This window comes from Canis lupus, chromosome 1 (assembly GCF_048164855.1).
Source record: "Canis lupus baileyi chromosome 1, mCanLup2.hap1, whole genome shotgun sequence".
NCBI classification, from domain to species: Eukaryota; Metazoa; Chordata; class Mammalia; order Carnivora; family Canidae; genus Canis; species Canis lupus.
Genome location: NC_132838.1, coordinates 63494301 through 63518614, shown reverse-complemented (window position 1 = coordinate 63518614; position 24314 = coordinate 63494301). Strand labels below are relative to the sequence as shown.

The following is a 24314-nucleotide window of genomic DNA, read 5'->3' as shown; positions in this document are numbered from 1 at the left end:
TTGGACCATAAAGAGTGAGTTGGTAGGATTTGTGTAGAGGAGAAAGGAGCATTATAAGAAACTTATTAGAAGATTATTTCTTACCATAGGATGCATCCGAGGACAATGTTCTACAGGAGCTAGTAATGTTTTATTTACAATTCTATTAAGCCAAGAACTTTATCACCTTAGCTCTTCAGTGAGATATATCCTGAGAAGCAAAGAGCATAAAATAATAAAATAGAAATTTGGCCCAGTTCTTATTCCATTAACTCTATGACACAATAAATTTTATTGAACTTTATTTAGGCCAATATAATATTTTTTCTTTATTTTGTGGTGAAATAAACTTATATCTTTCAGCAATTTTAATGGAATTGACCTTTAGTTATAAATTTTGGTAAAATATATAAACCAAACTACTTTCACTACTTATTTAACTTAGAAAGTTGCTAACACAATTGAATGAAATCATATATACGACTTAGCACATTTTCCCTTTTTTTATTGAAGATTTTATTTATTTATTTATTTATTTATTTATTTATTTATTTAAGAGAGAGGGAAAGCCCAAGTGGGGTGGGTGGGGAGGAGCAGACGGCTCTAGAGGGAGAGGCAGACTGAGCAAGGAGTCCAACCAAAGGATAGATCCCAGGACCCTGAGATCATGACCTGAGCCAAAAACAGATGCTTAAGTGACTGAGCCACCCAGGTTACTCCAACTTAAATTTTCTAGAATAGTTATGTACTCAACTATTAATTGCTATTATTATTATTATCATTTTTTAATCATGAAAGTTCTCTGTGTATATAATAAATCATTACATTTTATGGTACTTCTTTCATTGTTCTCTATAGAAGATAATAAGGCAACTGCACTAATTACATTAGTCACTATATGTGAAACTCTAGATAATTTCTTAATACAGGGCTTGGATCATATCCTGAAGAGTTTTGCACACACAGCTAAAGATTTTACACCTCCTCATGGACTGCATGAGCTTACTAAAGCCATTGAGCAAAGGAGAAGTATGATCTGATTTGCATTATAGATTATTGTATCAGCTATAGAAAGTCTGAATGGCTGAGGGGTAAGAATTGAGGGTCTGGAGATGAGATAATTATAGGAGGCTACTCCTCATGGGGAAAAATTATGCTACTTTTTTTTTTTTTAAACAATCCTACTTAATCCTCAAAACAACTTTAGGCAGTGAATATGATTTCACATCATTTTAGAATTTAGAGAAGATCAGAGAAATCAAGTAAATTATCTAAGAGAATATATCTATAATAGTGATAAACAGTTGACCTTCAAACAATGTGGAGGGAACTGACTGTCCTCCCTCTTATAGTCAAAAATCCATATATAACTTGACTTTGTGAAAACTTAACTATCAATTGCCTACCGTTGACTAGAAGCCTTATCAATACATAAGTAGTTGATAAGGCATATTTTATATGTATTATACACTGTTTATTTGACTTTCACCTTCCAATGGCTTGAAAAGGATTCTTAAAAACTGATTATTTATATATGTGATGGATGCACAAATATTAACATAAATATTCTCAGTTTTTCTCCCCCACCTTAACATCTAAGGCATATTCTAGGTTTACCTAGTCAGGTCCCAAGTGTTTGTGTTCTTCTCAGAATATGCTAAAAAAGCAGAAAAATTGGAAGGAATCCAAAGAATTAAATGTATTCATGTTGAAACAGAAAGGGTTATTCCCCAGAAGAAAATAAAAGATTTGGATAATGAGAAAAGAAGTCAAGAGAAGCATATAGGAGATCCAGTATGGGCTAGAGTAAGTTTTTAGTGTGCTTTTGAGGAAGAGAAGGGTTTGGGGAGGGGGTAGGGAAACAGCTAGCATGAGGGAGGATTGGGAAGCTTGAATAAAAGAATCAATCTTTAGACTGTCTAACAGCTAACAACATTAGCTGTTTGAAAGACTTCAGGAAATATTTAAATTTATTTTCAAACCTTCCTCCTATTTTATTTTCTTTTTATTTTTTTAACCCTTCCTGGAATTTTAGATTCTTGTTTCTTCTGATTGCAACACTGTGGTAGGGCTGAACACGAGATAACACAGTTATGTTTGACCTAGTGTGTTAAGACAAGTGTAATTCACTTAGTATTGTGGAAAAGTCTTAATAACTGATTGTCAAATAAACTTTTTTAAAAAGAAACATAAAACCAAACAGGTAGAAGAGTGTCAAGAAACAGGGAAAGAGGAATGGGAAAAAATGGGAGTTTCCCATGGATTATGAACTATAAATACATTTTAGTAGACATCAAATATATTTCATAAGAAACTTGCGCCTCTAAACTTAGAATTTTCCCCTTGTTGTTTGGTTTTGATTTCCTATTATTGATCATTATAAAGACTGTGTGGTGAAAACCAGTAACTTTTTCTTATTGACCGATCTATAAGAGAAGTTTTTTCTCCTTATACACATCTGACAGTATAGCTGGGGCTTGCCTGTCTGATTTGACCTTCCAGTACAGTATTTATTTAGCAGCATTCCTGTAGCAGGGGTGGCACCCATGAAGCAGGAAACAGAAAAGGACCCATCTGTTATTTGTTGTCTCAAGTTTCTCTCAGAACTTTTATCATGGTATCAAAAAAAAAAAAAAAAAAAAAAAAAAACAGCTTTTTTCCCCTGTGTTTTCATCTATAAAGGACCAGAGAGGAAGTAAAGGAGGACATATGAGTTAATGTGATCTATTAGTAGCTTTCTTATTATGGAACTCTGATTGGAACTCTCTCATGCTAGCAAATTTTTATCATAAAGCATTTTATAAAAAGAACTGGGTTCCTTCAAAGCTCTAACATGTAAGTACCAGTTTTTCTTTATAAAACATTTATTTTGTTATTTGAGTCAGCTTGACCTAAATGTTTCTTCCTATAATAGGATCTTGTTACAATTCCAAAAGATATTTTTCTTCCTCTCTAGAACAAAATGAGTCTTTAAAGCCAGGTGTTTTAGCCAAATGGAGTAAAGAGTCTTGGCAATTGTTCACGTAATAAAGAGTGGGCGTTGCTCACTTCAATTAGATGTGGATTTTAAATGTCTTTAAAAAATTTTTTAATGCTCTTAATGTTTTTAACATTAAAACATAATTTTTTTATCTACTGGAATAGACATTATAATGTGTAAGGAGGAAACAAAGGAATTTGTTAGTAGTTTGGTATAGTTCATGAGAGAAGATGAAATTTATGTAGCCCATGCGTTAAAATAAAGCTGAATTCAACATATAAAATGTTGGCAACTTTAAAGTTGTACTCTCTAAAAGGATACCTGTTTCCTTTTTAATATTGACGTCCATTAGGCATATTTTTTTTTAGATTGAAAGGTTTCATTTGAAAATCAGACTTATGTATGTGCCCAATATACCAATAACTTTTAGTAATTTTCAAGTCATATTATTTTTTTAAATAACTATTATGTCTTTTCAATTTATGTAGTAAATCAAGTCCTAACTTCTCAAGAATCTGTTATAAAAATAGCAGTATCTTTGAAATGACACTGTAAAGTGATGTATGTTTCAATTTTGAATGATAGCCAGCTTTCTCTAATATTGATGATTTCATCACAAAAAGAAAAAGTTCAATTTTCTGATGTTTCTAGACATTCTTGACGTTCCAGATGTAATGAAGTACTTTTGTGATCCATTTCCAAATACAGAAAAATGTAAAAAAATAAAACCATCGAGGTGAAAATATTTAAAAAGTAATCTTTTATAAATTGTGTGATATTAAAAATGAAAAGGGATTAGAAAAGAATCTTGTATTTATGCTTTTCTCACCTTTATAGAAAGACACATTGGAAATGTTTACAATAAAAGACCTTGAGGAAGCAACGATTACACATAAAATAAACTTTAAAAGTATTAAAAGAATTCTTCCAAAGTCTCCAAATGTCAGCAGCACCAAAGAAAACAAAAAACAAAAACAGGCAAACAAAAAAAACAACCAAAAAACCCAAAACAACACCCCCCCAAAAAAAAAAACCCCACAAGGGAAACAACAAAAACTTGCAATTGTACTATATGAAGCGATCCAGAGATAAATGCATGGAGATGGAGAGCTTCTTGCTTAGTAAAGTCAACAAACTTTGAGTATTTGCTTTCTGAAATGTAAAAGCATTGAGAGGAAAAATAAAAACCAGAGTTTTTTCTGTCTTATTCTTCTCTGTCTCTCTCTCTCTAACACACACACACACACACACACACACACACACACACACACTGAGGCTGCCTTTGTTCTTTCTTTCCAGATAGAAAAGTGAAAAAACAGGGGCACCTGGGTGGCTCAATGGTTGAGCATCTGTCTTGGGCTCAGGTTGTGACCCTGGGGTCCTGAGATCGAGTCCCACATCAGGCTCCCTGCTTGGAGCCTCCTTCTCCCTCTGCCTGTGTCTCTGCCTCTGTCTGTGTCTCTTATGAATAAATAAACAAAATCTTAAAAAAAAGGAAAGTGAAAATAAATAGATGTGGCAACCTTCATCTATGTAAATGTAACCCATTCAAAAGTAACACAATCACTTATTTAAAAAGCTTTTATCATTTCTGAAAGGTTTGAGGGGAAATCTACCTTATCTGTTTTAAATATCAAGTATAATTAACATAAGACACTTTTTTGCAAATTGAAATGTTTCAAAGAATCTATCTCTTTGCATTCCCTTTTGCCTGCAAAATAAAAAATGGAAAAAAAAAAAAAAACCTGTCCTTACGTCCAAAAGAAAACTGTCCTTATGTCTGAAAACGGGCTGTGAGGGGGCTGAAAGCTGATGACATGGGGTAGAGGCAAAACTGGGGTCAAGCTGACTTGCAAGTTTTTTGATAGAATGAGTCTACCTCAAGCTTCGTTTTCCACTTGCAGGAGGGAGAATGGGATGCGCGGTCATGCTTAGTCTGGAACCCTTGATGTGTCATTTATGGGGTTTGGGAAGTTGGGCAAGTGGCTTTTTCCTGAGTCCATTTCCTCACTGGCTACAGAATGTATAGACTTTTTACCTGAGGACCAAGTAAATGCTCATGCCCATAAGGCCACGTGCTTTAATCTGTTAGTGTAATTTCCTGTCTCCTTGAAATAAGTAACATTTTCAACCAAAATTACCCCCCCTTTTTTTTTTACTTTGCTCTGACCACATAAAATAATTATTGAGATCCCTTGTCCATAATCCTTTTGAGGCTTAATGAACTGTCCTTACTGTAACTAAGCTTTCCCACTTCTTATTCCTTTACCTAGTTCCTGGAAGGAATCTCTTCAAAGTGTGGACCCTGGCTAGGGGTGTGCATAAGGCAAAATAAACATCTGTTGATTGAGAACATTGTCATTTTAAGAGTCTCTGGGCAGTCACTGAAAGGTGCTATAGGATTGCTGGTTGTGAATTGGTTGTTTTAATAGCTGGTAATGAGAAGAGCTGGCTTCCAAGAATAATCCAGCAATCACTAAAGGAAAAGCCAAGGCAAAGACAACGGATTCAGGTTCTGACAGGCCAGTTTAGTTATGCCAGATAATTTGAGTGAAGTCCTTAATTTAGAGAGTTTTGCTGCCATAGCAACCTAATTACAATGTAAAGTGAGGTTCTCCTAGCACCATTCTACAATGTTCCATTCCTTCAAGAATCCCAAATAAAATTCAGAGGAAGAAAACAAAGAAAAAAGAAAAAGAAAATTTTGTACTGAATTCTTTTACTTTCTTAAGTTTCTTCCTTACAATAGGATCACAGAGTCCAACGGGGCACTTAACACCACCCAGCAACAGCCAAAGTGCCTCTTAAAATGTAACTCAGTGTCATATAATTTCTCTGCCTGAAACCTCTCAGTGGTCTCTTATCTTACAGTAAAATGGGGCGGTCATACCACAAACAACAGATTCTACGTTCAAGGTCTTGGCAGATATTTTTCTTCTGCTGCAAAAGTCTTCTCCATAGCTCAGAGCTCTCCCATATTTTTTAACACGTTCTTCAAATCTTACCCATTTGGAAAGATTTACCTTTCTTCTTCCTTAAAAAAAAAAACTCAAAACCAAAGAAACCCCAAAAAGCAATGCTGCCTTCCATCCTCTCGTTCTCTAATCCTCTAATCCTGACCCTTATTACCACCTGATACCTTGTGCACATATTCATGTATATATGACATACACAACATACATATTTACTTAAAGCCTTAAAATTTGGCTTTTCTCCAGATTTAACATTTTTTAAGCCATCTCAAAGCCAGAAAACATATAGTAGCAATGTATGAAGTGAAAGCTTTCTAAGTTACCCGCTCCCAGCAAAATTGAGAAATAAATGCAAGGAGAAGCATGCCTCATTTGGAGAATGAAGGAATAAAGGGGTGAAGAGGGCTCTAAACACACTCTACTCGTCCCCCCACCTTTTATGGATGAAGACAGAAGAGTTCCTCAAAGTTGCATAAGGCAGTGGCTACTAATTACAGTGAACCTGAGACTGGAATCCATTTCATTCCAGCACATCTTTCCTTCCTAACATGTAAAATCCTGCTGATGTACTTTTTCCCCCTGCTATTTCTCAACATAAAATATTTCAGACATAGTCTCTGTTTATCCAGAAAAATAAGAATTAGTGCGTACTTACTCAAATACATCAACAAGTGTCATATCTAGAGAAATCACTGATATTATACGTGGTCAGACTTTTATCATTTCTAAAATAGCGTGAGATTACTTGCTACTAACATTATTTTATGAACATCCCCTCTGGTCTAGGCACCTCAGCTCAGGGTCTCCATTCCTCACAACAAGCCAGTAGAGTAGGTTTTATTAATCTCATTTTTCAAAAGAGGACAATGATATTCAGGGTGTCATAGCGCATTGCTCAATTCTCCACAACCAGAAAGGGTCAGGCACAGAATTTAGACCAAGGTCACTCATGCCAGCACCCGTGCTTTCTCTCTTGCCTCGTGCCTCTGTAAGATAACGATGGAGAACTGCAATAATCACTGGTGTCATTGAATTTATCTGCTTGTGTGAAGTTTCCCATGATCACGCTATGAGTGGACTTCCAAGCCAACCTCTGGCACTCTAGAGAAATAAGGTGGCAGTGACAAGATGTGCTGGAGCACATTGTTGGGGAAGAAATACACCCTTATTTACTTGACTGGGACCAAGAATACATCAACCGTGGCTGGACAGGTTTAGAAGAGAAGCCCCCATCTGACGTGTAAAATTTGGATAATCTCTACAGCAGAAAGGAAAAGAGGCGACTAATGCAACATAAGATGAAAATTAAACATTTGCATTTGTTTTCCCGTTTTTGCTGGGAACAGGCATCTTAGAAAGCTTTACGATGATAATTAACTATTGTTCATTCTCTGGCTTTGAGAAGGCATAAAAACGTTCAAAAGCAAGAGAAAAGCCCATTGTAAGGGCTTAGAAAGTAAAAAGTAAGTCATTTAATTTTTCTTTCATCTGATGTTAATTTATGCAGAAGCTAATAACATATTTGTGGCTCGGAGCTGCTCATTGTGGAGAGGATTTCTCTCTCAACCAGCCTTCCCTGTGATCCCTGCCAGATAGAGCCATCATTGCAGGGTGTGTGACACTTTTGCCAGAGAAAGGCAAAGCATTGATAGGTTCACATGTTACAGACACATTTAATTGCTACCCCTCTGAACGCCAATGGCATTAAATGCTCTAACTCTTCTCTAGGTGCCACAAACAAAACAGCAAACGATTTGGAAGACAGGGTGAGGAGGAAATTAAATATTGGGGGTGCATAGTCAGGTGGAAAGGGAAGCGTATTGTTGACTGTTGAGGGAGAAAACAAACGGTCAGGGGAAGGAGAGTTGTCCTAAAAGAAACGTGGGTTACTTTTATTTCCAAGTAGGATATAATGAATTTGTTGTGTCTTTTATAATTCCACTAATTCCGCTGCTGCCAAATCACCTGCAGAACAGAGACAATAGTGCTTGAGGAAACGCAGAATCTTCAGAAGCTGATGTTTTAAATGAATTCGCCATGAATAAAGTAGGCCCCATAATGACAGCTTAAAGGTCTAATTCATAAAAATGTTATTAAAGTACATTATTTATACCTGCTTTTTTGTGGACTTCTGCTTTTATTCACGACTCTCTCAGTGTACGGCCATAATCACAGGCACAATGTAAATGGAAGCATTAATTCAATCTGAACTAAGGCAAGAATACTGTATCACCACAATAAAACTCCAGTTATATTAATTTAAAGGGTAGGATTTAGTGCACAAGGGTATTCTCTTAAAAAAAAGAAAAGAAAAGAAAAGAATGTCTTCTGTCTCATGACCTCAAATATCTACTCTCATTCTGAAGTTCAACGTAAGATGGACTAATTGGCATGAACTTCTAAATGAAATATTTACTCATTTGCATTATGAAACCGAGAGCCTTGGACAGTGAGTTGTGATCTTATTGTGACTACAGCGTTGATATTTGACATGGGCTAAGACATATTTACAAGTAATCTGTATTTTAATTAACCCATGTTCTGGCACAAATGTTTAACAAATGCCAATTCGATTGTCAATTCAACTCAAATGCATATGTGCATTTTTTTTAGCTAAGATGGAAAATGCCCTGCTATGTAAAATTTCTCCCAGACAAGCTGGAAATAATGGTACTTAAATGAAAAGTATCTTTATTCAGAATTTGAAACACGATTTACATATTTAATATGCATAAACCTTTAGGAAAAGGCAAAGTGGAACTGAATTGGTTTATATCTAACTCTGGAACTATCAAAATTGGACTTCTTGACTTTCTCCTTCTACTGGATGAGCCCTAATGGTACACCGCAAACACATTTAGACAGAGTGTGAATATCTTTCTCCCTACAACACGAGCTTATCTCCAGGAGTCATGAGAAAGGGTTCTTTACAAATCATACTTCTAACACTGAAAGTGTTGTCTTTGATCTTGTAGGTAAAAAAAAAAAAAAAAATCTCTATACCTAAGGGAATGAATTAATTCCTACATTTAATAAGATGCAATCATTAGTAGACAACCTCAGCATTCACACTAGAACTATGCATTGAATTTCTTTAGCATAGAAGCAATCTCTTAATATTAAGTTCTGGGTAATGAAAATCTTTGAAAGCTTGACATCTATACTTGTGGTGAGAGTGCAAATGACAAACAGAAAACTGTTTCAAATATAAGGTAAATAGCACTCCTCATTGAGAATAAAAATTAGTTGATTGCTATCATTAATCCTACTCAAACCTAAAAACGATGAATATTCCATTTCAAAAATTCTGTATTATGTGACTTTGCTCACTTACCAGTTGTTGTCCAGTTGTTAGGGGGCTACAGGTAGGCATTAAAGGTTCCCTCTGCTGTCAGACCAAGATTTTCTCAGATCTCTGAAGAAGAAATCTTCCATGAAGAAGTCTAGAGGCACCACATGCCATTCTATGTGGCACCCAGACTTATCACAACCCCTGGGTGCAAGAAGTGTGAGCATTCCCGTTGATACAACCACTCGGAAAGGGCAGTGGAAGCTATGTCCCCATCATGACTGCCAGACAGATGTCACCAAGCTCCAAATGCCTGCTGATGAGAAGCAGATTTGAAAAACAGTTAAGTCAAAATAGATATCATTAAAGGTCCTGGTGTATTATGTCTAATGAGATTGAACATATGAAAAGAAAACAAAAAAAGTCATTCTCCTGGCTTACCTGCTGTACTTTCCTCAGAAATGAGATTTTAATTTCATATACTATCTTACTTTAGGCACCAAACAATTGTTGGGTTGGGAAAGCTCACACTATCTCGTTCATTATTTATAAACAATATTAGCAACCTACAATTTTATGCATTTACTGTGAGCCAGGCACTGTGCGGAGTGCTTTGTAAACATTAGCTCACTCTGAGGGAAGTACTGTTATTTTACAAATGAGGAAAATAAGGCTTAGAAAGATTAAATCACTTGCTCAACGTCATAAAGCTGTCTGGAGGCAGAACTGCCTTAATAGTCATCCTTCATTCAAATCTTGGTTTTTCTTCTGTACTAAATTTTCTTCTCTAGGAAAAGAAGAGGAGGAAAAGAAGAAAGCTGAGAAGAAAGTAACTTCTGAAACAAAAAAGAAAGGTGAGTAATTTAAAAACTAACACAGAAGTCAGTTGGTAACCCTTTGTAACACTACTGGGAAAGCTCTTGTTTTCTAGGCAAAAATGAATAATAATTAATAATTTTATTGTTATTAACAACCATTCCTGAAATTTATCAATATTTGAAATGAAGTTGAAATTGACACATTTTTAAAAAGAATATTTTTACAAATTATTACTGATTGAATTTTTGTCTTCGTGAGGACTGGTGCTCAATTCTAATTCAGTAGTTCATTGGACTGCAAATACAAAAACGAGAATTCCTATTTACTCAGGTTAATAAAAAGGATCTATCAAAAGGGCAATTGTTGTATAAGGGAAAAAAAAAAAAAAACGGTTGATTGGTTTGACATGTTTTGTTACTTTTAGAGGGTTGTTTTCAAATAGTGCATCTGAAGTCCCAAGTGAGCTCTGGAGATTCCTGAGCTTCTGACAAGCTTCCAGTGGCCTGATAGCCCAGAAAACTTTCACTATATTCCTTTTAATGTCCTTTAGGAAAAACTTATTGAAATATTCCATAATTAATAATGATGTTTAATGTTTCCATTGGCATGAGAATTTTTTTTTTTTTTTTTTTTTTGAGCTTAGCAAAAATTTTCTCCCTTTCTGAAGAGAAAACACACCAAAGCCACTATTCCATAATGAAGGTTCTGGTTTCCTCATATTTGACATGACGATGGCCATGATTTAAGATTCCTCTGTATAAGATGAGTTGAATGATGGCAGTTGGGTGCACCCTGACATATGTGAGAATGAAACAGATCGAATCCTATAATGTTCTCATTTTACTATCAGAAAAAGAAGATGTCAAAAAGAAGTCGGACAAGGACACTGCCATTGATGTGGAAAAAAAAGGTATTGTACTTTGTGTCCTCAGTCAGGTTGTGTTAACAACACTTATCCACGAGGGGATCTCAGGGGGAGGTAGACAAAGTGGATATAGGTACCAAAATCTGCCCATGTGCAGGCCGTCAGAACAAACATGGCAAGAGACAAAACTAAGCAGACAAGGAAGCTTTTATTCATGGCTGCTGTGATAAAGGAGAGAGGTTACAACTCACTCTGAACTCAATTTCACTGAAATAAAAAGCAGGAGGGTGTTTCAGAGCTGTGAGGGGGCGGAGGGTTGCCAGCCACCTGTGTGTGCTAATTGGCCTCCTCAAAGCAAAAGTAAACTTATTTTCTTAACTCAGTGACTTAATGGCAAGGAGTGTAGTGTTACAACTCGGACCCAGGTATCCACAGGACTTAGATTCTTGCTATCCAGAAACTGGGTGATGGGGGTGCTGCGGTTCTCCATGATTACATTTCAAAGGGATGGCTCCCTCATCCCTGAGAAAGGTATTCTTGAGTTAGAACACTGGAAGAGGCTCTGAAAAAGATTTATGTCTCAAAGGAGCAGAGAAAGAATTTACAATGACAAGTCTTCTGAGGTAAATGCCCTCTGGTAAAGGGAAGGCTGGAGCCTACGGTCAGAAAGAGGCCTGTCTAACGTTTAGTGAAGCTGACGAGAACTTTCAAGGCCATCCTAGGGAAGACATAATGAAACGGAGAAGAGCTACATAGCAGAATAACACTGCCTTGTCAAGCTAAGAGGCTCAGAGAGACTCGTGCAGCCTGTGAAGAAATATAATTGTTCGACAACTTAGATTTTTGCTTTATATTTAGTTGTGTTTTAATTCTCATTCGAACATGAATACTGGCTTCTGTTCAGGTTAAGCCTAAGTCTAGGTGAAAAAGATAGTTGTCTTATAACATGAGATATTATGGTTTGGTGTTAAGTGTTCTCACCCCCCAAATATTTCCCCTGCTGGTGTCAGTGATGCTTGAAATTCCACCATTAGAGATATTCCATTCCTTTGAGTTATGAACGCATTGTCCTCCATTAAAATGCAAATCTCCTAGGGCCTGTGTGTACGGGGTAACAAACTAATTCTTCTCAGTTATTAACACTTAAAGTGGATGAGATTTCCAGATCTTCTCTGTGTAATAATAGGTTGGGAACAATGCCTTAGAAAATGAGGCCGTAGATAAACTTCAATGAAGGAGAGGTTGAAGAGAGTTTCAAAGTAGGCTCTTGTGTGGAGAGAGCAGGACTGTATGGTGTCAGTGAAAACCTTTCTCTTCCTAAGGAATATCTAGCCTATGTGGGGGAAAAAGGTGATGGGGAAGGGTCCTGAAAAGGGACCGTAGGAGGCCAAACTGGATACTAGAAAGTAGCAAATAGAAATTTCAGGAAATCCTGAACATTATGCTGTACAAAGCGTAAAAAGAAATATAAAATTTTAAGAGTTGCCTGACGGTATATGACTCATGAAATGCTCAGGAAGAGACCTCTAGGTGTTCTGTGGGTCTGAGTGCCAAATACCTTGCGTTCAAATTTTTATTATTAAGGATGTATTATTGTAGAGTCAGTTGTGTTTTATTGAACACTCATTCATTTTGTGTGACTTAAAACTTTCCTCATGTCCCTAGTGAAATATGTATCTGATCATGAGAAAGGAAAAATGCAATTCTGACGATATGATGATACTGAGAAATTCGTTGCTTGGGTCAGTGTGTGTGTGACGCGATTGGGTGCTAAAGGGAAAGATGGTTCTCTTTTCTGAGCCATCGGTTTTACCAAGTATTTGCAGAACCAAGTTTTGAATTGTAACCTTCAAAGTATTTGTTGTATGTTTGCAAATGCAAAAGCAGAAAAATACTTTTGCCAACACTGTGATGTGTGTGGTTGTCGTTTTGGTTTGGTTTTAGGTTTTTTTAGCAGAAATTTTTTTTTTTTTTTTTTTTTTTTAGAAGAAAGGTGTGCACACCTTGAGGTAGAGTGAGTGATGGGAAGATTTGATATTTCTCTGCTTTCTGGACACCTGTGTTATTAGCCCAGCAGTCATGTCAAAGCCAGGTGGCGTACCACTGGCAAGACAACTGATTATGCCAATACTTCTTCCCACAAGGTCAGCGTTCATCCATTCCCTTCCTGCAAGGCTGGTGCTCATGTGCCCATCCACTAAAACAGAGAACTGCCTGGGTGGTTGCTCAGCACACTTGGGAAGGACTGCTTAGCTGGTCTTGAAAAACAACCTTGGCCTTCTTGGAACCAGTTTTATGTGTGTGTGTTGGTCATTTTTGCTTTTTTTTTTTTTTTTTTAAGATTTTATTTATTTATTCATGATAGAAAGAAAGAGAGAGGCAGGCTCCATGCAGGGAGCCTGATGTGGGACTCAATCCCAGGACTCCGGGGTCACGCCCTGGGCCAAAGGCAGGCGCTCAAACTGCCGAACCACCGAGGCTGCCCCATTTTTACTTTTGATTACACAAAATACTGTCAGCTCTTAGAAATTGGTTCAACTTCCTAATGGAAATATGTATAATTTGCTTGTTTACAAGCTCTTAACCTCCAAATATTCAAAATTGTGTGTGTGTGTGTGTGTATATGTGTGTGTGTGAGAGAGACAGAGAGAGAGCAGCAGAGATTCAATTAATGCTGGTTTTTAACTCTTGTTTCTTGTTAGAGTTTGCTAATTCTCCAACTGTATTTTCACGTGAGAGGCAATATGGTTTAAAAACAGCCAGTTTGAAACGTGAAAGCAGTGATTTCCAGACATAATGAGAGAAATTGAAAATAACCAGAAATCTTAAAGAGCTGGGGCACATATGTCATTTTTTCCTAAAATAGTTGGAGGAATATGGCAAAATATATGATGTCACTACTCTAGCCCCAAAGAGTAGAAAATTTACAATGTGTAAGATATGCCTTGATGCTTATGGGTTTTATTGTGATAATTTATTATATTTATGTAGACTTTTATATTATTTACGTTTATATAACATATAAAGTTACTTATATTTTATATTGTTATTTTACTTTATTACCTTTATATTTTATAATTATGTAAATGCAAATGAATCTAAGACTTAAATTCTATGATAAATGAGCCTCTACTGCCTGAAACTGGTAAATCACACTTTACAAATGATCTACGCTAAGGAAAATGTGGGTGGGATTTTACATGATATAAAATTGCCAGTTCACAAATTAATAATGGTTGAACCTGGGTAATTGGTGAATCAAGGTTCATTATAATAATCTCTTGCATTGTATATATTTTAAATGATCCTGGTGAAACAAATATCTGCCACTTAAAAAACACTGCATGAAATTGGGGGGGAAAAATCACCAGGATATTTTTACAGTGTTGTGAGGTGTGTTTCAGCCTGAATACCATGAAAAAAGCCACCAGAAAAAAAAATAAAAACGTTTAAAATGTTTAAAACCATCTCCCTATGCTTATAGCAGACTTCAGTGTTAGACATAAGACTTCACTCAAGTTAGGACAGGCTTTTGTGCAGGAGAGTGGATGCATATGCCAGCGGTGGGAGGACAGGAGACAAGGGGCTACTCCTGGACTGCTGAGACCAGGCCATGTCAGCCAGGCAAGAAGCTGCTTCAGTCACCAAAGTTGTCTCGGCAAACTGACTCACATCCAAGAAACCTTCGTCAAAACATTTCTGCTGTTCAATCTCCTGCATTTAATTGGTAGAATTTGATCCATGGCAAGTGAATCTGGAAGATGCACATTTTTGGCATTCCATTTTTTCCAACCGGAAAGAGGGTAAAATGGAAGTTGAAAGAGGCTATCTAAGGTATATCTATCACGAAGAGGTAGAAAATATTTTATAAGATGAAACTCATATAGTGAGAGAAGGTTTTTGAAGGCCTTGAATTGCACAGACTTGGCTCAATCAAGCAAAGTGATAAAAAACGTGGCAATTTGAAGTACCCACAAGGCATACTTAAATGTAGTTAGTGGTGTTCTTTACCTAAGCCGTAGATCAAAGAAACAGGGATATTCTTCCTCTCTTTATTTCACAAAATGATACTTTTGAAGAAATAACTCTCTTAGCGCTTGATGAGATGATAATGGTTAAAAAAATTAAAAGTTGCTTTTTCTTGTAATGAAACAGCTATCACCTGGAGAAAATATATACCATTGTAGAAATGGGTGGAAAACTATGATTCATTTCTCTCAGACTGGCCTTTTTGGAGTTATAAGTTGTTAGAAACTTTTTGGAGTTAACTTCATTACCACCCTGGAATGTTTATGAGCCTATTAATTATGAAGATGATTTTGACATGATAACTGATAATGATGTAAAATGATGTTTCATTATCACACTTTGCAATATGATTTTTTCCCCCAAGAATTATCTGAATAGGACTATAAATGACAAGAAAGATTCTGAAAAACCTGACCAGTTTTTCTGGAATAGCTGCTAGAAAAGGACAAATTCATTGATTCATTTGGGCATGCATTCTTGCAGAAGTATTCACTACTGCATACCAGCCATCATACTAGGTGCTGAGCACACAGAGGTGGATAAATGAACATAGGCCTCAACGGAGCTTACAGTTTGACCAGTGAGGCACACTGTGAATTAGTGAACATAATATCCAGAAGTACAACTTGGGGTAAGAGCCACGGGGAAACAAATTTGAGGCAATGACAGAAAGCAATGAGTGAGGATAGGGAGCTATTTAAATAGATAAGCTTGAAAGAACAGGCTTTTCTAAGAGATGACATTTGAATTGGAATCTGATATATTGGAAGGATCCAGACATTGATGTGTGAGTGTTTACATGATGATGAATATGGTGTGTATGTGTGTGTGTGTATGTGTGTGTGATATCCATGTAATATGCCTGAGAGGAAGTACAAGGGGTCAGAATATGTAGGGACATAAGTAGGTGTTTTCTATTTATTAAAAATGTGATAGGAAACACCTGAAGGGTGTTCACAGTGTAGGAAAACATTCTGGTTTATGTTTTATACAAGTATATACTCATCTTGATAATGGGTAAGTGGGAGAAAAGAGAAGAGGGAAGCCGGTTAAATGATGATAGCATTTATTGAGTTGAGGAACAGCCGCGATGGAAAAAATTGAGTTTCCTCTTGAGTATGTTAAATTTCAAGCGTATGTGACATATCATTCACACTTTGTATCAGAACTCTTTTCACTGTCTTAAAATACTAACTCATTTAATCTTTATGATAAATGAACAAATAAACTGTTAAAAATTTTCATTATAAATTGAGTAACCTAAGACACAGAGAGGTTAAGTTAATTTGCCCGGGGTCAAACATTTAGCAAACGTCAGGGTCAGGATTTTAACCCTGAAAGAGGCAGTTAGATATGTAGGTCTGGGTCTCATGGGGGATTCTGAAGTAAAGCTACACATACAGAAATCCATATAGATCCTAGTCATTGCCATGAGAATAGATGATATTACCCAGAGAGATTGCGTCAAAAGAAAAAGAGAGTGGAATCCAGATTCAAGACCTGGGGAATTCCAAGTATGTAGGGATTAGATAATGGAAAATAAAGCAAAAGAGCCTGAAAGCAATTGCTGGAGAGATTGAAGGGAAAGCAAAAGAGTTCAGTATTAGAGGCATGTCAGAAATGGATGGTTCAAGAATCACGAAGCCATCAATCTTGCGACTGTTATTTAGAAGCAGTGACAGGAGGGCCGGAAAGAGGAGAGCACCTCCTGTGGAGTGGAAGAACAAAACCAGATTGCAGTGGAGGTGCAAAAATGGAGAAGAAAGCAGTGATTTCTTTTTTTGTTGTATCTATATAAAAAAGTAAAGACTTTTTTTTTTTTTTGTCTTGTTCAGTTTTGTTTGGGGAAGTGAATTTAGGACCTATAAACACAATGCCAGAGACTGATGCTCAAAGGGACAGAGTATAAGTGGAAGTCTAAGAGATAATTTAGAATTCATTGTTTGATGAGCACATGGGTGAAAAAAATAATCTGCCTTTCTTGAGATAATGCCACAGATGGTCCAGTTGTAATAAGTTGGTGTTTTCAAGTTATGAAGAAGAATCTATCTAGATTGCCTTGTAAAAACAAAACAAAACAAAACAAAACAAAAAATGCATCTGCAAGATATACGATGTAAGATTAGCAGCCCTGGTGATAAAACTAAAATTCCAATAGTAAATACATTCTGAGTTGAAAGCCTTAGTTTTAGAAAAAGACATATCAAAATGTCCTTGATGCTCACTGACTGGTAAAAGGTAAGTTTGTGAGATGCACTTTAATGCTTTTAAAGAATTATTCCTTCATAAAAAAAAAAAAAAAAAACCCAAACACTTCATAAGGTTTATGCTGATTTAAAGAATGCAACCCTACCTATTTCCATAGCATATTTTCAATCATTGTTTGGGTCAAATACAATTAAATTCTGTACAAACTAAAATCTTTGACTATTTGATTTCCCTATACAAGTCTACTTTTGTCGTTGAGAAATTATAAATAATACTTTACAGAGATGTATAGCTTTGAATATGTCATTAAATTTTTTGCCTACCAGACATAGAATAGCATCTATTTTAATTTACGAATCTTTTATAAGAGATTGTTCTAGCTATTAGAGCTCAAAATAATTTACATGGAAGATTACAGATCACTAAAATAAATTTATGTGTAGTTAAAAGTAACTTCCTTGAGATTTTTATATGTACAGATATCTTGGATAAGATAATACATAGTATCTTTCAAATATTTTTTCACTGTTAAGTTTTAGTTTTAAAAGAGCAAGCTTCCATTGTCCAGACTTGTATCTTGAGACAATGAATATGAGTTTTTGTGCTCACTCTCTTTCCTCTCTATTTGAAAAGGGGCTCAGAAAGTCATTTTATATTTGTATTTTGTGTTTTGCACATATGTATTTAGAAAGGATTTGACAAATACATCAGCTACGTATTATTTAACACTTTGAAACTTAAACACTGATTTTTTCCACAGTTCTACAAATTTTGTAGTAATCGACCAGTTAATACCAAGTTACAAAGAAAAAATAGATACTTCACACACTTTTGAGTGATATCAGTGCAGTTATATTATTGCACACTCTAAATGAGATTATTTTTTTTAAATGTTAAGGAAGTAAATAATGGTAAATTTGGCACAAATAGACCGGATCTAATTCATACTCCCAGTCTTGACTTAGGGGTACTCCCTAATTATAAGGCAACGATATATTCCTTTCAAGTTAGCATTTTGTTCCCATGTAAATTAGGTTGCAAGTCTGAGTTCAGATGATGGCAGCTTGACTATATTAAAATCATTTACAATACTTGAATTGCCTTGAAGGCAATAGAATATATTTTCAAGTGTTTTGTAATCACAGAAATGTAAGACAATTGTTGCTTATTCGCTAGAGGACAGGAGATTTGGTAATGGAACAACACAGGAACAGCTGCGCCTTGTTACTTCATATGATACCTTTGATTACCTCTTATATCACATCGGAATTAGTGGATAGAAACTAAACTGCTTCAAGAAGGTGAGAGAGAATTAATATCATGCCATGCTATAGGATCTCTGGGGATAATCTTCCATGTTCTAGTTTTTGGTTAGCACAATACAAAAATATGTTTGGGTCCAATGCAAACATGAAGCAAAGGTATTTTGACTTAAAAAGGAATTTAAAGTACGTGTTAAACCTAAGAAAGGGAAAAGATTTATATTAAAATTGACTTAGGCCTGGAAAGAAAGGAGTGATCTACAAGTGACTTATTTCAATCTTGTTAATACTTGATGTAGAGAATCAGAATTACCCTCTGAGTGAAGACAGAAAGAAAATAAGCCCTAAACTTGAGTTGTGCTGCATTTTGTGAAGTACTTTCAAGAGGATTAAAATACATATGAGAAAGAATCAGTAAATAGACTACAAATATTCCTTCTCTGTTTGCATGGGCATATCGATATTTTAAGTATTTCCTGTACCCATATTAGATAAATTATTTTTTAAAGATTTTTATGTATTTATTCATGAGAGACACACAGAGAGAGGCAGAGACACAGGCAGAGGGAGAATCAAGCTGCCTGTGGGGAGCCCGATGTGGGACTTGATTCCAGGACCCTGGGATCACACTCTGAGTTGAAGGCAGACACTCAAACACTGAGCCATCCAGGTGCCCCTAAAAGCTTTTTAAAAAAAAAAAAAAAAAAAAACACTTTCCCACTTTATTTATTTAATATTTTTAAGTAATTTTTACACTCAGTGTGGGGCTGGAACTCACAACCCCCAGACTGAGAATCACATCTTCCACCAACTGAGCCAGTCGGGTGCCCTCGTTAAAAGCTTTAATGAAGGACATCTATTACCAACCAGAGAAATGAATCTGAAAATGAATGGGCACGTGTAGCATTAAAATAGGGAATTCTAGATTCTAGTAGAATAATTTGGGTACTTTTTTCAATGTATTAATTTTATGAAGAACTGAAATCATATTATTCATATTGGTACAATCAAGTTGATAAAAAAAACTGAAATCTCAAAACATTAGGAGACTTCACATGAAAAACTGAATTGACCTCACAAACAAGCTTTTTAATTTCTATTTTAGTTATAATTTTCTATTATCTCCCAAATCTCGTATCAATGTTTTTCTTTTTAATTGTTACTGTATATTTTTTTAAAAGATTTTTTTATTTATCCATGAGAGACACAGGCAGAGGGAAAGGCAGGCTCCCTGCGGGGAGTGTGCTGTGAGACTCAATCCCAGGACCCCGGGGTCATGACCTGAGCCGATGCAGTTGCTCAATGCTGAGACACTCAGATGCCCAGATAAATTATTTTTAACTACAGTTTATATTCAGAATGAATTATTTCCTAACAAAATAATTTAATTTAACATTAAAACAAAGTGGTCTCTTGCAAACATCATAAACTAAATTTTAATGAGAGACTATGCAGAGAGGTATAGGAAGTAAGATATTAATTAGAAATTAATTTTTTATTAGAAAATATGGGGGGATTTTGACAAGTTGCTGGGGAATTACATAGTCTGAGTTTTGCTTGTGATCTGAGATATACATTTGAGCAGATAGATGTGAAATATCTACTAACTTTTATAAATCATGTCTCCTAAACTTCTTAAGATTTTTCATTCTATGAAAGTAAAGTCTAGAAGACATTAAAATGATATCAGCTGATCCTTCAATATCAGCTTCTCCCAGTTTACTGAAAGCAAATTTTCAAAATAGCTTTAATAGTGCCAATATGTATTCTTTTTATCAAGAGCATTTTTAAAGTAGTAACAGTTAAATGTATTCAGTGTTTTCACGTGTAATTCTTAGAACAACTCTTGAGGTAGAGAGTATAATGCCCATTTTACAGAACCCAGAATTGGAGCAATTGAAGAACTTGGCCATGGTTACCAATTAGTAAAGGCAGTAGGAGTTCACCAAAGAAAACTCACCGTCTTGCAATCCTCAAATATTTTTTGCCAACTCTAGGAAATGATGACTACAGATTGTGTGTCTTTTTCCTTTCTTTTTTTTTTTTTTTTCTTTTTTTCCCTAGTTAGTTTGCAGGCATATTGCAGACAGGCATAAATAAACATTGAGGAAAGTAATAAAGAGGATATATTATGAGTTTAATTCTTCTTTTTCTTATAGAAATCCTGCTTTCCTTCCTTCACTCACCAAATGTTTAATAAGGACATAATATCGGCAAGGAAATCTGCTAAATATTGGACATAGATCAGTGTAACAGACATGCTACTTGTTCTTAAAGAACTTAGAAAAGAGAAAACAGACATTTAAAATAAACTGTGAGCACTGCCCCCATAGGGAGGATACAAAAGCACACGCAGACAGCAAGGCGTGAATGGCAACTGTGTCTTTGTCCTGGTAGGTTGCCCATTATACATTTAGAACGGGGATGCCACAGACTTATGTCATGAGGCATTTAACCTAGATGCATTTAACATATTTTTAAGCAGGATGAAGGTTGGAGCACATTAAATATGAACAGTGGTTTAGCACTGAGGATACTTGCTTTCACAAATGGCAGGCCATTTAAAATAGGAAATTTATTGATTTGCCTAACTACAATTCTAGAGTAAAGTCTCTTCAAGTTCGGCTTCACCCAGGGGCAAAATGATATCATCCAAATGAGATTTCTCTCTCCATTTTTTTAGACTAAGATTCCTTGGTATTTGCTCCAGTGATTGCCAGTTGGCCGTCTTAGTTGGTGCCTGCCTTCTATCCTCTCTTGTTTATGTCCTGGGAAAAAAGAATAGGTTGGCTGCCTGAGACCTCAAACAGAAAACCTGATTTGAGTAAAAATTGATCCTTATGGGCCTGTTCCGGAACTAACCTTCGTGGCAAGAATAAAGGAATAATCTGTCTTAGGTTAAGCCAGAGTTCCTATCCCTGGAGCAGATTCCCTGATAGCTAAATGAACGTAATAAAATCACAATAAAAGGGAGTAGTCACTACTTGGGAAAAACAAAACAAAACATAAGAGTTCTCTTCAAGAAGCTATTTCTAGGTCGGGGAAATAGTGTGATTTTAGTTTTTTTAAATCTATTTATAATATAGAATAAAGGGCTACATTTTACTTGCCATCTATGGAGAGAATACGTAAGTATTTTAGAAAAGTAACTTAACATAAGGTGATATAGTGTGGAAATCAGGAGCAAATGAAGTGGCGGATTTTATCAATTAAAATACTGTATCTGGAGAAAAGGGTGAAATCCTCCAACTGTACTTTGTTAGAATCTCACTTGGATGAGAATGTTTGATTTTAGAAAAGACCTTTTGAAACAAAACAGATTATATTCAGAAAAGAGTATTTTGGGAATCTAAAATGGAAACAAGAAACCAGGGAGAACATGCAAGCCACATCTCTTATATAGGTATAGACTTTTTCTTTATTATCTCTGAGAATTAGGACTCAATGGTTGAAGACCATTGGGAAAGACATTATGGGATATTCAAGATTATATAAAGAATCTTTGGGATCCCTGGGTGGCTCAGTGGTTGAGCATCAGCCTTTGGCCCAGGGCGTGATTCTGGAGTCCCAGGATCGAGTCCCAAGTCGGGCTCCCTGCATGGAGCCTCCTTCTCCCGCTCTCTCTCTCTCTCTCTCTCTCTCTCTTTCTCAATCTGTATTTCTCATGAATAAATAAATAAAATCTTAAAAAAAAAAAAAGAATCTTTTGGGAAGTTCCTGGGTAACTCAGCTGGAAGAGCATGAGTCTCTTGATCTCAGGGCTGTGAGTTCGAGCCTCATCTTGGGTGTAGAGATTACTAATAAAACAAAATAAATTAAAAACTTAAAAAAAAGAATCTTTTTAATCAGTGAAGTCTGCCATGCCAAGTATTCAAGCAGAAGAGGAGTGGGTATCTCTCTGGGATTTGTGAAGGTAAATCTGTAGAAAGAATGATTATATTGAATTTAAGGAGACTGATGAGAGCCCATTTTTCTAAAATTAAATATCAGGCTAAGTGAAACTAATATATAGATTATTTTACCTTGCAAATGAAGATTTTTATTATCATAATTTAAAATTTGGCCCTCTGCCAAACTCTCCCGTTAGTTATAAAAAAATAAAAGTTTGGTTAAGAGTTGATTCCAGAAAGTAATGTCATAGTAAATGGTCATTGTATATAACCTGAATTCACACTCTGTCCTGATTGTCTACAACAGCATAAAACATTATTCCAAATCTAATCAGAATGTGTTGATGTCCGCATAAACCCTGAACACGATGAAAAAAGGAAATAAAAAATATATATGAAATGATGATTAATTGTCCCCAGGGTAAAAATATCTAGAGACAGGTCAGTGGAAAAATTCCAATGACCTTAACTTAAGGTAGGAGGGATGGTATATAGCAGTTACTTATGGTGCAAAAAACGGAGGAAGAAAGCTTTCCGACACCAAAAGTGTTGAGGCTCAAAAATAAGAGTTGTTATGTGTTAGTAACTTTTCCTCTTTAATTGAAGAGGTCATGGGAGCACATATAATATTTCTCTAATTAAAAGAACTCTTTTGTTTTCCAAAAAGTAATTTCAGTTTCAGGAAAAAAGTATAGCAATTATGTTAGTCACTGCCCATATCCTGTCAGCTGTATTAATCTTAGGATATAAGGTCACGAAGATGAACAATGAAAAGGCTAATGCTAAGATACATCAGGAACAGAAACAGATAAAAATAGTTATCTGGAAAGACACTGCAGATAGAGGTGGGTACATACTCGTTATACGAATCAGAGGACAAAGCGGGGGGGGGGGGAACACCATGGCACTGAACATGTGAAATGAATCTACCAAGAGAATATGATGAAATACTCAGTCCCTCTACTCCCTAAAAATCTGTAGATGCACCGAGTTCTTAGGAATTTGCACTACTTCCTACTGTGCCTCACAGGCAGTATAGGCTCAGTGGAATGTGTTGAGTAAATGCTGAGGCTTTTGAAATGGTGCTCCCCGTGATTCTGTTTCCTTTCCAGAATGGAATTCTACTACTGGTTCACTGTCCTCTTTCTGAAACTACTGTTTCCAAACATCCTCCCTTTTCTGAATCCTCCACCTTTTTACATTTCTTCTCTATCAACTGAATATCTTGCTTCCTAGCTCTCTAAGAAAAATAACAATTAGAAGACAGCTCTCATGAGCTCTGACCGTTGAATCCACTAACATCCTTCATCTGTCTCTATTTAACCTTAGCCTTCTTGGCTGAATGCAATGCAGTAGTTAAAATGTTCATGCTTATAGGAACAACCTTGCACTTGGGCATAATATCCTATCCTCATCTGCTAACCCAGGAATGTTGTTCCAGCATGTCTCTCTTCTTCAAATTCATTTTGACTCTACTGGTCATACCCAGCAGCCTACAACATGCTATCCCATCTCTTATGCATTAAAAAAAAAAAAAAATTCTTCTCATTGATGGTGCATCCCCCTTGGTGCAACTCATTTCTCTGATGTCCTTTAGAGCAAAACTCCTCATGAGCTGTCTACACTCTCCTTCCAGTGTCTCATGTACCCATTGTACTCAGGCTTCTGTCCCCACCGATTCCCTGTTCAAGTCACTATTTATCTCTGCATTTCCAAATCTAAATGTGAATCCTCAGTTCTCAAGAGGATTCGACAGTTGATAGCTATTCACTCAGTCTCTTGGACCATAGTTTTTCCTTCCTTTTAACCTCTATGGTCACTTTTCCTTGGTCTCTTTTGCTGGGTTCCTCCCTTTCTTTCTGATATTTAAAAGTGGAAACCAAAAAAAAATAATAATAATAAAAGAAAATAAGAAAATAAAAGTGGAAACACCTCAGGGTTCAATTCTAAGTGTCTTCCCTTTCTCTATATTTACTTCCTATAGGACCTCATGGTCCCATGGTTTGTTTGTTTGTTTGTTT

At 35.9% G+C, this 24314-nt stretch overlaps 1 protein-coding gene and 1 long non-coding RNA gene across 29 annotated transcripts in view; one reads left to right on the top strand and one right to left on the bottom strand.

The window, feature by feature from the left end:
• Nucleotides 1-9531, bottom strand: part of LOC140636916 (uncharacterized) — a 46135-nt gene extending 36604 nt beyond the window's left edge. For 10 of the 11 annotated variants that reach the window (XR_012034182.1, XR_012034179.1, XR_012034162.1 and 7 more), the window contains exon 1: nucleotides 9266-9531. This is a non-coding gene — a long non-coding RNA (uncharacterized lncRNA). The remainder of the gene's footprint in view (nucleotides 1-9265) is intronic. The other variant, XR_012034184.1, reaches the window with a different exon arrangement.
• The window catches only part of TRDN (triadin), a 362263-nt gene that overhangs the window by 155332 nt on the left and 182617 nt on the right, over nucleotides 1-24314 (top strand). For all 18 annotated transcript variants that reach the window (XM_072832697.1, XM_072832631.1, XM_072832729.1 and 15 more), the window contains 2 exons: nucleotides 10012-10074; nucleotides 10890-10949. In XM_072832697.1, coding sequence (XP_072688798.1) covers nucleotides 10012-10074; nucleotides 10890-10949 — 123 coding nt within the window. The remainder of the gene's footprint in view (nucleotides 1-10011; nucleotides 10075-10889; nucleotides 10950-24314) is intronic.